This window comes from Hypanus sabinus, chromosome X1 (assembly GCF_030144855.1).
Source record: "Hypanus sabinus isolate sHypSab1 chromosome X1, sHypSab1.hap1, whole genome shotgun sequence".
NCBI lineage: Eukaryota > Metazoa > Chordata > Chondrichthyes > Myliobatiformes > Dasyatidae > Hypanus > Hypanus sabinus.
Window position 1 is genome coordinate 56,820,463 of NC_082738.1, and position 14,164 is coordinate 56,834,626.

General features: G+C 41.1%; 1 protein-coding gene across 7 annotated transcripts in view; it reads left to right on the top strand.

Annotated features, from left to right (window-relative positions):
- Positions 1-6,496: 6,496 nt before the first annotated feature.
- spop (speckle type BTB/POZ protein) overlaps positions 6,497-14,164 on the top strand; it is a 121,552-nt gene continuing 113,884 nt past the window's right edge. For 2 of the 7 annotated variants that reach the window (XM_059956640.1, XM_059956634.1), the window contains exons 1-3: positions 6,497-6,615; positions 7,862-7,957; positions 9,721-9,770. Coding sequence is in view for 1 of the 7 variants with exons in the window: in XM_059956633.1 (XP_059812616.1) it covers positions 6,608-6,615 (8 nt within the window). In the remaining 6 variants the exon portion in view is untranslated. The remainder of the gene's footprint in view (positions 6,616-7,861; positions 7,958-9,720; positions 9,771-14,164) is intronic. The other 5 variants (XM_059956642.1, XM_059956635.1, XM_059956639.1 and 2 more) reach the window with 4 other exon arrangements.

Here is a 14,164-nt window from a genome sequence, read left to right on the forward strand (position 1 = left end):
ATAACTCACACCCTCCAGACCCAGCAACATCCTTGTAAATTTTCTCTCTCTTTCAACCTTGTTTACATCTTTTCCTGTGACCAAAATAGGTGACCAAAACTTCACACAGTACTCCAAATTAGGCCTCACCAACGTCTTATACAATTTCAATACACCATCCCATCTCCAGTACTCAATACATTGATTTATGAAGGCCAATGTGCCAAAAGCTCTCTTTATGACTCTATCTGCCTGTGACACCACTTTCAATGAATTATGGACCTATACTCTCAGATCCCTTTGACCTACCCCACTCCTCAGTGCCCTATCGTTCACTGTAAGACCTGGTTGGTCCTACTGAAGTGCAAAACCTCATACTTGTTTGCATTAAATTACTACCTCTCAATCATCAGGCTCTTGAACAAAAGTGGATAGCTACACTCATTTAAGGACACTGTTATATTGTTATTTCATGCTCCTTAGTTATTGCTATTTATTTATATCTGTATTTGCAGTTTTACAATTTATATTTCCTGATGTTTACAGTTACTCTATAGATTTGCTAAATATGCCTGCAGAAAAAGAACCTGTGTTAAATGTGGTGACATGTATGTACTCTGATAATAAATTTTACTTTACTTTAAATTCCACCTGTCATTTTTTAGCCCATTTTTCCAGACAACAATGGACCTAGCATTGATCCCTATGGTACACTACCAGTCATTGAGGCAACCCTCTATGACCACTCTCTGGCTTCTCCCACAAAGCCAATGTTGAATTCAGTTTACTACCTCATCTTGGATGTCAAGTGACTGAACCTTTTTGACCAGCTTCCCCCTTGGGACCTTGTCAAATGCCTTGCTAAAGTCCATGTGGACAACATCCACAGCCTTGCTTTCATCCACTTCCGTGCTAAATTCCTTGAAAAACTCTATAAGATTGGTTAGACGTGATATACCACGCACAAAGCCATGCTGGCTATCCTTAATCAGTCCATGTTTATTCAAATACTTATATATCCGGTCCCTCAGAATACTTTCCAATAACTTTCCTACGACTGATATCAGACTCACCGGCCTATAATTCCCTGGTTTATGTTTGAAGCCTTTTTTAAACAGCGGAACAACATTGGCTATCCTCCAATCCTCTGGTACCTCTCCTGTCGCTAAGGATGATTGAAATATCTCTGCTAGGGCCCCTGCAGTTTCTGCACCAACTGAACACTTGTCAGGACCTGGGGATTTATCTACCCTGATTTCCCTCAGGATAGCAAACACCTCCTCTGTAATCTGTACAGGGTCTATGAAGTTGATGCCACTTTACCTCACTTCTATAGACTCTGTATCCATCTCTTGAGTAAATACAGATACAAAGAATTCATTTCAGATCTCCCCCATCTGTTTTGTCTTGTTATGTACCCCGTAACTGGATCACTTACCAGCAAAGATAGAGGTCCGTTGAAGTCTGATGGTACTATTTTTAACAGCATTTATTGATAAAAATACACAAAAATAATATCAATGCAAACATGCAGATAATATACGTCGTCAATACTAAATCCAAAAGCGCGGGTATAATAATAATCAATAAAAAATAGCTCTATCGTTGTCTAGGGGATAATGTATTGTCCGATGGAAATATAAAAGTCACTCAAGTTCATTCAAGCTGCAGCTTTTTGGTTGGAGAGAAAGACGGATGTTTAACTTGCCCATTCCTTTTATGATGTCAATCTTTCGCGAGTCATTGGGGGCTGATTTCCCCTTTGTTGTTAGCTAAAGCTGTGCTTCCGTGGCAAGACCCACCAATTCCAAGGCAAATGGAAAAGGACGCACGTGGGCTTTTCCACCGGCTTTCGCTATTACGCTGTTACAGGAGTTCTAGCATTTCTTCTCGTGCGTCTGAAGGGGCTGTTCCCCAGACCCTCTTTTATCCCCACTCACGGGGTCTCAGATGACAATCAGGTTGGGATGATGCAATCCCTCCACCAACCTCCCTCGGTTCATTGCCTGGGGGCTTCGATGAATCGTCCAGCACTCAATACACAACTCCGTCTCCAAGAGATAATGGCCGTTATCCGTGGCTTTGTCTCTCGGGGGCCCAGGACACATTCCAAACATTGAGGAATCTGCGTGTCTCTCTCTCATTTCCTGGGTCTCCTGACCCGAACCAATAGCGATCTTGCGATTCTCAAAAAGGAGGGGGCCACGGGCGTAACAGTCTCCACACATGGATTACCATTCTGGGCTTCCATAGGACCAATTTTGTCCCTTGCAATCTTTTTGCTCCAACATATCTGTAGAACCCCTTAGGATTCTCCTTACCCTTGTCTGCTAGAGAATCTTTATGCCTTCTTTTAGCCCTCCTGATTGATTTCTTCGGTGTTCTCTTGCATTTCTTATACTTCATAAGCAACTCATTTGTTCCTACTTGTTTATACCTCTTATACACTTCCTTTTTTTTCTTAACAAAGGCCTCAATATCTCTTGAAAACCAAGGTTCTACACCTGTTATCTGTACCTTTTATTCTGACAGGCACATACAAGCTTTGTACTTTCAAAGTTTCACTTTTGAAGGCACACCACTTTCCAAGTACACCTTAGTCAAAAAGCAACCTGTCCCAATCTACACTTGCTTATCATTTCTGATACCATCATAATTGGTCATTCTCCAATTTAGAATCTCAACCCGCGGACAGACCTATCTTTTTGTATATTTACTTTGAAATTAATGGCATTGTGATAACAAGATGTAAATTGTGTCCCTACACAAACTTCTGTCACCTGCCCTCCCTCATTCCATAATAGCAGATCCAGTATTGCATGCTCTCTCTTTGAGACTTCTATGTACTGCTGATGAAGGAACCGTTGCTGAACACGTTTGACAATCTCTATCCCATCTAGTCTTTGTACAGTATGAGATTCCCAGTCAATATGTGGAAAGTTAAAATCACTGACTATAACAACCTTGTGTTTTTTGCAACAGTGCGATCTCATTACAAGTTTTTTTCCTCTAAATTTCCAGGATTGTTGGGTGGTCTGTAATATAGCCCCATTAATGTGGTCATACCTTTCTTATTTCTCAGTTCTACCTCAGTAGTTATCATTTCCTGGTTGTGTTAAAAGTGCATTTTCAGATAGTTTGTGTATGGGATATATATTGTATGGGATTGTGTACTGTTGTGCTGAATTAATAGCAACATGTTAATACATATTTACCTGAATTTGTCGAAGTGATGAAATACTTTATTGCTATATATCCTGAAATGCTTTTATGTTGCTGTATAGCCTTGCATGAACATGGTTTGATCACTTTTTTCCTCTGGCAAGTATTTTCTATAGGAAGCTATTGGAAATAATTCTCTAATATCTCTTTGCATGTATCATTTTGGTATAGATTTGTAGTCAGTTGACTTGGCTTTTGGAGGAATCAATCACCTTGTTGTATACTAGTAATTAGCCAAATATTTTGCATGAATGTTGTCTGCCAGGAAAAGACATGCCATCCACATCTGAACAAGCTTCCTCTACATCAGTATCTTGGGGGGGGGGGGGTTCATCCACAGATATACCATGTAATAATAGGGTCATTCTGTTGGACAGAAATAATGAGAAAGCTTCTTTCTTTTATTCTCTTTGCCCCTTGATCTCCCAGCAACTTAAAACACATTTTTTTTCTAGTCCTGATAAACATTATAGAGCTGAATTATTCTCTACCAATGTTGCCTGACTTGTTGGGTGTCATCAGCATTCCATATTTTATTTCCCATTTCAAGCATCTATGCCCGTTTTGAGGTGGAAAATGATGTGGTGGTGAGGAAGTCCACCCCTCCTACAAATGTCCAGGTGCTGTGTCTCACCGTGGCCGATGTGAGAAGAACCCTGTGCAGGGTCAACCCATGGAAGGCTGCTGGACCAGACAACATCCCTGGTAGAGTGCTCAGAGGATGTGCAGACCAGCTAGCAGATGTTCTCACTGACATCTTCAACATCTCCCTAAGCAGCGCTACTGTTCCAACGTGCTTCAAGGCCGCCACCATCATTCCCGTGCCAAAGAAGTCTTCAGTGTCCTGCCTAAATGACTACCGTCCTGTTGCACTCACATCCATCATCATGAAGTGTTTCGAGAGGCTCATCATGAAGCATATCAAGACCCTGCTGCCCCCCTCACTGGACCCCCTGCAGTTTGCGTACCATCCCAACCGCTCAACAGATGACGCCATTGCCATCACCTTCCACCTGGCCCTAACCCACCTGGACAAAAAAGACATATACGTTTGGATGCTGTTCATAGACTTCAGTTCAGCATTCAACACAATCATCCCTCAGAAACTGATTGGAAAGCTGAGCCTACTGGTCCTGAACACCTCCCTCTGCAACTGGATACTAGACTTCCTGACTGGGAGAACTCAGTCAGTCTGGATTGGGAACAGCATCTCCAACACCATCACACTGAGCACGGGGGCTCCCCAGGTCTGTGTGCTCAGTCCACTGTTGTTCACTCTGCTGACCCACGACTGTGCTGCAACACACAGCTTGAACCATATCATCAAGTTTGCCGATGGTGGGTCTCATTAGCAAGAACGACGAGTCAGCTTACAGAGAGGAAGTGCAGCGGCTAATGGACTGGTGCAGAGCCAACAACCTGTCTCTTAATGTGACCAAAACAAAAAAGATGGTTGTTGACTTCAGGAGGTGTGGTGAACTACATATACCTGTCTGGACACGCCCCCCTGCTGACTGCTCCTGTGGCTCCTCCCACAGGCCCCAGTATAAAGGCGATTGGAGACACAGACCCTTCCTCAGTCTCCAGGATGTTGTGTGATGGTCTCTTGCTGCTTGTGCTTTCTTCCAACCAATAAAAGCCTACCTTAACCCATGTCTCAGAGTTATTGATGGTGCATCAGGAGGGCACGGAGCGACCACTCCCCACTGAACATCCTTGGTAGAGATTGTTAAGAGCACCATATTTCTTGGTGTTCACCTGGCAGAGAATTTCACCTTTTCCCTCAACACCAGCTCCGTAGCAAAAAAAGTCCAGCAGCATCTTTACTTTCTGCAAAGGCTGAGGAAAGTCCATCTCCCACCCCCCATCCTCATCACATTCTACAGGGGTTGTATTGAGAGCATCCTGAGCAGCTGCATCACTGCCTGGTTCAGAAATTGCACCATCTTGGATTGCAAGACCCTGCAGCGGATAGTGAGGTCAGCTGAGAAGATCATCGGGGTCTCTCTTCCTGCTAGCACGGACATTTACACTACACGCTGCATCCGCAAAGCAAACAGCATTATGAAGGACCCCATGCACCCCTCATACAAACTCTTCTCCCTCCTGCCATCTGGGAAAAGGCACCAAAGCATTCAGGCTCTCACGACCAGACTATGTAACAGTTTCTTCCCCCAAGCTATCAGACTTCTCAATACCCAGAGCCTGGACTGACACCTTACTGCCCTATTGTCCTGTTTATTATTTATTTTTTTGTGCACTTTATGCAGTCCTAGGTAGGTCTGTAGTCTTGTGTAGTTGTTTTTTTTTTCTTTGTGTTGTTTTTTATGTAGTTCAGTCTAGTTTTTGTACTGTGTCATGTAACACCATGGCCCTGAAAAACGATGTCTCATTTTTACTATGTACTGTATCAGCAGTTATGGTTAAAATGACAATAAAGGTGACTTGACTTGACTATATACTTTTTGAGTACTACAGTTAGATCTGCAGTTAGATCTACATTAAGCCCCAAAATACCAAATGGAAGTACCAAGACAGGTTTCAACAATCAAAATGATCCAAGGACATTTACCAATGCAGCATCAGGAAGAGTAAAGTGCAGAAAGTGATGGAAGTAATGAGTAGATCGAACTGCATCTACAAGATACACAATTAACATTTTTGGTTGATGATGTTTTAGGCCACTGAAATATTATCTTCCTTCCCCGTCAAAGTTACTGTCTGACCTGCATTTTTAGAAATTTCTGTTGTAGTCTTAGGTTTAGAAGATCTGTGATATTTTATCTTTTCAATAATTAAAATGCTTTATCACAAACAGAAGAGATTCTACGGACAGTGGAAATCTGGAACAACACATAAAAAAACGCCAGAGGAAATTAGCAAGTCAGGTAGCATATGCGAAGGGAAATAAACCAACAATATGGAGGGTGAAATCCTGATAAAGGTCTCGGCCTGAAACATCAACTGTTTATTTTGCTGCATAAAACAGCCTGACTTGCTTAGTACCTCCAGGATTTTGTGTGCTAATTAAATATTTTTATTTGTCCTTATGTCTGTTCTAGTTCACTTGTGTTGCTAACCATGCCTTTATTTAAATCTGTCTATAATCTACAATTTGTGAGATTTATCACATTTATCTCCATGTTATTACAGGTTGCCACGTTACCATTATCAATGACAGCAACCCCCCTTTCAAAACAACACAATGAAGGTATTACGCAGACGTGATGCAATAACGCTCACGCTTCTCTTGCCGCGTCTAACTGCCGCCTGAGCTTGCGCAGTCGCGAGGGATGTCATTTCCATCCGGGATAGGACCCTAGGCTGTTAACCCGTGAAGTACCAGGTTTGAAGTGGCGGCCGTTAGCACGGGAAGTGTGGTGGCTACAGACCGCAGCAAACACACATGAGTCTGTGAGTATGTCGGCGGGGCAGGGTGGACTTGTTGGGGCTGGGAAGAGGGAAGAAGGTGGTGTTAGACGGTGGATGGAGCCAAGCCGTGTCTTTTCCCCATCTCCTCTTCTTTCCAGGCTCCTGCAGTTCCGCAGGCCGCACGGTTAGGCTTCATTACCAATAAAACTTTCTGCCAGCCGTTGTACCCTCCCAAAGTTCCTTCCCCCACTCCCTCATGCAGCTCCTCTGGTCTTGGGCCGATCGGAGGTGCGGTTGGGTCTGGAGCTGTTCTGCTCTGACTGGACCTGCCAGGGGCAGTGTACGGGTGCTCCTTAACATGTTGGAACCACCTCCAACAACCTTTCAAAGGTGACTTATGGGTTTGTTTGCCTACTCAAATGGAAGTCGGCTTTTCAGTCTTTGGGACGGCACTATTTGTTGTATATTAGCGGAAACTCGGGCTTTCTGTGCTTCCACAGTTTTGTATGAAAAATTAAAAGTTACTTTATTTTTCTGTCATGGATTTCAACGTTTCCCCAACGACTATTAGAATTGTGGGACGATGTATGAATTTTTCCTCGCTCCTCTGAGGTCACAAACTCCTGTGACGTCACAACAGAAAGCGGTTGTATATCAGTTTTAACTGTCAACCGATCAACTAAACTGCTGCTCTGTTTACTTCACCGATTAGATTGCAGTGAATCTTTAGCTTTCAATAGAAAGTCTGGGTGAGTGACAAAAAAAAAGACACTTTTTAGTCCTACCGTTAACAGATAATCTTGAGTGTAATGTTGTTTTCTAGATGGCCAATTACCTCACGCTCATTGTTATTCTCTGACAGTCTTATTGGTCAGCAGTTAGCACACAGTGTTTTGTGTTTTGTTGAACCAGTGGCAATGAATTAGGTGAGGATTTTGATGGATTGTGTTTGTGGTACAAAAATGCAGGTCGTTTGCCCCTTTCAGTTTACAGTGCCATGGGTGAGTACGGTCTTTGACTCTAGTTTTGCCTTCTTTGTTTGTTTTAAACTATCCAAACATCTATTGATGTACCTTGAACATCAAATTCCTATATTGATGTGATATACAGGAAGATGTAAGCAGCAGGAGTAGGCCAAATGGTCTCTTGAGCCTGTTCTGTCATTCTAGTGTAGGTCTTAATGCCACTTTCCCACATTCCTTATTTTTCTTGCCCCTGCACAGTAAATGTAGCAGCACTATGTGTCATTAACAGTGGCCAATTACTTTTAAAAACATTTTTTTCAAAGGAGGAAATGTAGAATAAAGAATTGAAGCATCAACAGTGAAAAGAAGTTTGAAAATTACAATAGGCTTTGAGCAGATGGAACAAGCTTCAGGATAAGGTAAAAGTTCAACCTGGCTTCAAGCCAGCAATATTGAAGTAAATAGAGCAGCTGTTTATTTATATATATATATATATGTATATATATATATTTTTTTTGTTTTATAAGTTTTATTGTAGACAACAAATAATGTTTTTAGGTCAGGATTGATTTTGTAACTTCAACAATTGATTTATGGAAATTCGGTGTCCTTTAATGTTTAGTTTCCAGGGCGTTGTAACAGGAATTCAAACCAAATTTTCCCACTTCTGTAGCTCGAAATATAACAGTTCTTGGATTTAGTATCTATAGAACTAATTTTATTTTTACAGTCTACATATAGATTTATTTTCTGCACTCCATCAGTACTACTGTTATCTTGCTCCTTATGTATAAAACTGCGCAATTAAACCAGGTCAGCTTCATTTTAAAATTCAATTTGTAAAAAGAACTGCACATCTTGTAGAAGTACTTTGTGTTGTCTTTACTTAGAACCCTAATGTATATCGTGGAAGATAGTGTGTTTGTCCTTGATACTTTGAAATTGTGATCTGAGTGTTGTCATGATTGGTGTATCTTCTCAAAACCGAATGTTGTATTATTTGTTTTTGCGAAATTTGAACTTTTCTGGTTTAAAAAGTGAACCAGATAAGAATACCTATATTTTCCATATTGATTATTTTCTGCATTGATTATTACAAAATATTTTGAAAATATTCCTGTAAGGAATATGCCAGCCATTGAGTACTGAAGCCTCAAATGGTGTTTGAACAATTTACTTTGTTGTGAACAGGGAGTACAATATATTTGCGAAGTGTCCTCAATCTTAAGAATCATGAGGAAACAAGACCATGTTAATAATTTACCTCTTTCAAAACATACATTGTCAGCACCTTTTATCCATTTTCCACTCAAAATGGGTTTTAATACGTTAATTTCTCAGTCAATTAATTATTCATTCCATTGATCCTCATTCTCCAAATTCATTGTTACTCAGTAGGACATAGAACATGACATCTACAACACATTACAGGCCCTTCGGTCCACAATGTTGTGTTGACCAATATCTAGCTGCCTTTTGAATATTTTGAACATAAATCTATGACATTCCACTCATTTAAATAAATCTTAGGCACTTTTTGAGCATTCCTTAGTGTTATGATTGTTAATGGCATTTACAAGAAATAATATGAAGGCAAACTACTTTCCACTTCTGAGAACCATGATTTAATCACTTCTATTTACTAAGTACCAGACAATATCTGTGGAAAGTGAAACAGAGCAAATGTTTTCGGTCAAAGACCTTTCAGCTGAATTAAGATTTTCTTCCACTTTTTGTTACAAAATGAGCCTTGATGTTGTATAAACCGTTATTTTTTGGGGGGGCACATTGTTATCTTGTGATAAATTTAAGCTAAATCAGTCTAAAAGTGTAGGTGTCTTAATGAGTTATGTGGAAGAAATTGGATTCTGCTTTTGTGTATGTGTGGGGGGAGGGGTTGAAGTTAATATTAGAAACTTATAAACTAAAACCCTATTCATCCTACGTTTAACTCTTAAATGCTTATGATCATAACCTGAATATGTTTTGTTTAGATAATTTTGGGAAAAGTCTGTTTTACTGTGAATCTGGGTATCATCTATCAAACTGGTCATTTTTCAATTTAAAAAATTTTAGTAACTGTGCTCAGTATTTGCTCCAAGATGGTTCATATGTGCATAATATCAATGATCATTATTTCTTAAGAGGAGCTTAAACTAACATGTACAACTTTTATCAACAGTTAGTATCAACAGTTTGAGGCATTGATAGAAGATTTTAAATATTTAAGTGGTAAGTACAAGAATAAAGTGGCTAATTAATCTGCATCTTGTCCTCTACAAAGTGATTGTTAGGAATGACTTGGGGTTTTTGATTGGCCATTGATTCTTCTACTGTTTGTGGAAGATGGTGGCATTCCTAAATTCCAATTCTCTATTGTCAAAAACCAATCTTGGCCATTTTTTACCTTCCAAAAATACTCTCTGTATCATTCAGGTGTATGTTGTGACTGACTAAAACTACATCACACGGAAGCTGTAATTTATGAGTATTCATGCTAGGTGCTCCGGTTGCTGGCACACAAAGCAAGAACTCTGTGCCTTTGCAGCAGCTACATTCACTACAATCACTTTACAACTTTTCTTCCCCCTCCTCTGATCTATCTCCCTAGCCCATCATACTATTTCAGAGTAGGTTGACCTCACACTTCTCCCCAAATCTAAAACTTCCTATTTGGCTGAGCTTAGCCCTTCAACATTTTCCGGAGGGATAGAACATCCCTCCCAGGATTGTTCAGCCCCAAGTACTGTCCATGTGCTCAATATTTACACTCTGCATAATTTATTGCATGCCCATTAGCTCTGAACCACTGACGTTATCATTCCCCATTATTCTCACTTCCCCCTTAAAGCAGTGATATCTTTCCTCATTAATAGCATTCCCTTGTACGATTTCACATTCCCCAGGCCATACATATTCCATGGGCACATAGCTTTATGTTCTTCGGGTGCATTTTGTGGATTTCAGCAATTTCAGAATCAGGTCTAACCTCACCAGCGTATGCTGTGAAATTTGATAACTTAGTGGCAGCAGTACAATGCAATACATGATAAATATAGAAAAATATAAATTGCACTAAGTGTGTGTATGTATATTAAATAATTAAATTAAAAATAGTGCACAACAAATTAATAAAAAAAAGTGATAGCTTCAATGTCAAATTAGATTTTGGATGGCAGAGGGGTTCTTCATGCTTGCATCAGAATTCCACATTCCCACAAGCAATTAAGGGCAGCTCAGACAAAATGCTCTGCTTGTCCCTGAAGGACAAGGGTCTGTGAATGGTAGTAGTCAGAGTTGAGGGCTGGCTGGAGTTGTCAGGATACCAGAAAGATACACCCTCAATAATTTTGAGTACTGTTGGGGAGGGTCGGGTGTGACCTACCTGGGGGAAGCAACGCCAGCTGTGCCTCTGGCACTGAATCTGGCCTTGTGGCTCAATGGGAACCGAAGAGGATGGCAGCAGCAGTAGGGGACTCTATGACTCTATAGTTAGGGGGACAGACAGGCGATTCTGTGAATGCAAAAAAGAAACATGGATGGTCATTTGACTCCCAGGTACCAGGGTCTGTAATGTTTCTGAACACGTCCACAATATCCTGAAAATGGAGGGTGAGCAGCCAGAAGTTGTGGGTATATATTGGCACCAACAGCATAGGTAGAAAAATGGAGAATGTCCTGAAAAATAGAATATGGGGAGTTAGGAAGGAAGCTGAGATGCAGGACCTCAAGGATAGTAATCTCAGGATTACTGCCTATGCCACGCAACAGTGAGGATAGGAATAGAATGAGGTGGCGGATAAATATGTGGGTGAAGAATTGGAGCGGGGGCAGGGATTCAGACTTCTAAAACATTGGGATATCTTCTGGGGCAGGTGCGACCTGTACAAAAGGGATGGGTTACACTTAAGTCTGAAGGGGGCTAAAATCCTTGCAGGCAGGTTTACTGGAGCTGTGGGAGTGGTTTAAACTTATATGGCAAGAGAATGGGAAACAGGATGATAAGAGCTGAGGATGAGCCAGCAGGTTTACAAGTAGATGATAGATGTAATATGAATGTAAGGAAGGACAAGCCAGTCATTGGGTACAAATGCAGACACAGCAAAGAGTTAAATTGTACCACAGACACAAAATTCAAAAGGGCACAAATGCAGGACTGAAGGTGTTGTATTTAAATGTGGATAGCATTCGGAATAAGGTGGATGAACTTGTGGCGCAATTAGAGATTGGTCGGTATGACATCACTGAGTCATGGCTGAAAGAAGGTCATAGTTGGAAGCTTAATATCAAACGATATCCTTTTATTGAAAGGATAGGCAGGAAGGCATAGGTGGTGGTGTTGTTCTGTTGGTTAGAGATGAAATTGCATCTTTGGAAAGAGGTGACATGGGGTGAATGTTGAATTTTTGTAGGTGGAGTTAAACTACAAGGGGAAAAACATGGGAATCATAATTACCCTCCAAATAGTAGCCAAGATGTGGTGTTGAGACTGCAAAGGGAGCTGGAAAAGGCATATTATAAGGGTATTGTCACAATTGTAATGGGGGACTTTAATATGCAAGGGGATTGGGAAAATGAGGTTGGTGTTGGATTGCAAGAGAGGGAATTTGTTGAATGCCTATGACATGGTGTTTTAGAGCAGTTGAGCCTTCTCAGAGCAAGGCCATCTTAGATCCAGATCTTCTTAGGGTGCTTAACATCAAGAAACCCTTAGGAGGCAGTGATCATAATGTAGGGTTCTCAGTAATAAAATTGCTTCTCTAAAGTGTTAAAATGAAATGGCTTCTCTGTAATTTTAACTATGAGGTAATGCTCTCTGTAGCTGAAATGTTTGGGTTATAATTACTCATAAAGGGGGGACTAACCAATGGGAGTCTTGTTATTCCAGCTGTATGTGTGGGAACCGGGGTTGGTGCACGGGAAGTTCGGCGAGGAGAAGCGAAGAGGGAGGGCATGTGGGAAGCGCTCTGTTAGACCACCGTAGGTTGATCCTAGTCCGAGGGTCATGGAGTTTGGAGGAAATTGAATGGTGGACCGAGGATATCGTGTGAGCTCCAACATGTGTACGAACTGTATAATCTCTATTCTTGGCGCCTTTTCATTTTATATTTTTGTTTCTCTACTAACTCCATAGTTACAGTAAAACTTACAAAGTGTAATCGTTTAATCATACATTGTGTATTGACTGATATTTTACGTTGTGGGTTTGTGCCAGGGTGCATGCACAACATCTACACTAACATGAGACACAGTTTGGCGGGCAGACGGTGGTTTCCCCTAGACGAACGTGGGTTGATAGAGCTGAGTGTTACAATAATATGATTGAATTCATACTGCAATTTGAGAGGGAGAAGCATAAGTCACATGTATCAGTATCAAAATGGAATAAAGGGAGCTTATCCAGGTGGATTGGATGAGGACACTGGTGGGGATAACAGCAGAGCAGAGATGGCTGAAGTTTCTGGGAATTGTTCACAAGGTGCAGGATAGATATATCCCACAGAAGTAGTAGTTCTCAAATGGCAGGTGTAGGCAACTGTGGTTGACAAGGGAAGTTAAGGACTGCATAAAAGCCAAGGAAAGGGCATAAGAGGCAGCAAAAGTGAGTAGGAAGTTGGTTGGGAAGCTTTTAAAACCTAACAAAAGGCAACTAAAAAAGCTATAAGAAGGGAGAAGGTGAAATGTGAGGGAAAGCTAGCCAATAATGTAAAGTAGGATACTAAAAGTTTTTTCAGTTATATAAAGAGCGAAAGGAAGGTGAGAGTTGATATTGGACCACTGGAAAATGATGCTGGTGAGGTAGTAATGGGGGACAAAGAAATGGCAGGCAGATGAACTTAATGGGTAATTTGCATCAGTCTTCACTGTGGATGGCACTAGCAGTCTGACAGAGGTCCGTAAGCAGGAGTGCTAGGCAAACTCAAAGGTCTTAAGGTGGATAAGTCACCTGGACCAGACGGACTACATCCTAGAGTCCTGAGAGAGGTTGCTGAGGAGATAACGGATGCATTGGTAATAATCTTTTCAAGAATCACTTGATTCTGGCATGGTCCCAGAGGACTGGAAAATTGCAAATGTCATTCCACTTCTAGGAGAAGAGTCCTGCCGAAGGGCTTTGGCCCGAAACATCGACTGTACTCTTTTCTTAGATGTTGTCTGGCCTGCTGAGATCCTCCAGCATTTTGTGTGTGTTGCTCAGATTTCCAGCATCTACAGATTTTCTCTTGTTTGTCATTGGACTGCACTCTTTTAAGAAGGGAGGAAGGCAAAAGAAAGGAAATTATTGTCCAGTTTGCCTAACCTCAGTGGTTGGGAAAGTGTTGAAGTTTATTATTAACACTGAGGTTTTGGGGTACTTGGAGACTAATGATAAAATAAGTTTCTGTCATGGGAAATCTTGCCTGACAAATCTCTTGGGAGTTCTTTGAGGAAATAACAAGTAGGGTGGACTAAAGAGAGGCAGTGGATGTGATATACTTGGATTTTCAGAATGCATTTGATAAGGTGCCACACATGAGATTGCTTAACAAGATAAAATCCCATGGTATTACAGGAAACACACTGGCATGGATAGAGGAGTGGCAGACAGGCATGAAGTAGTGAGTAGGAATAAAAAGGGCCTTTTC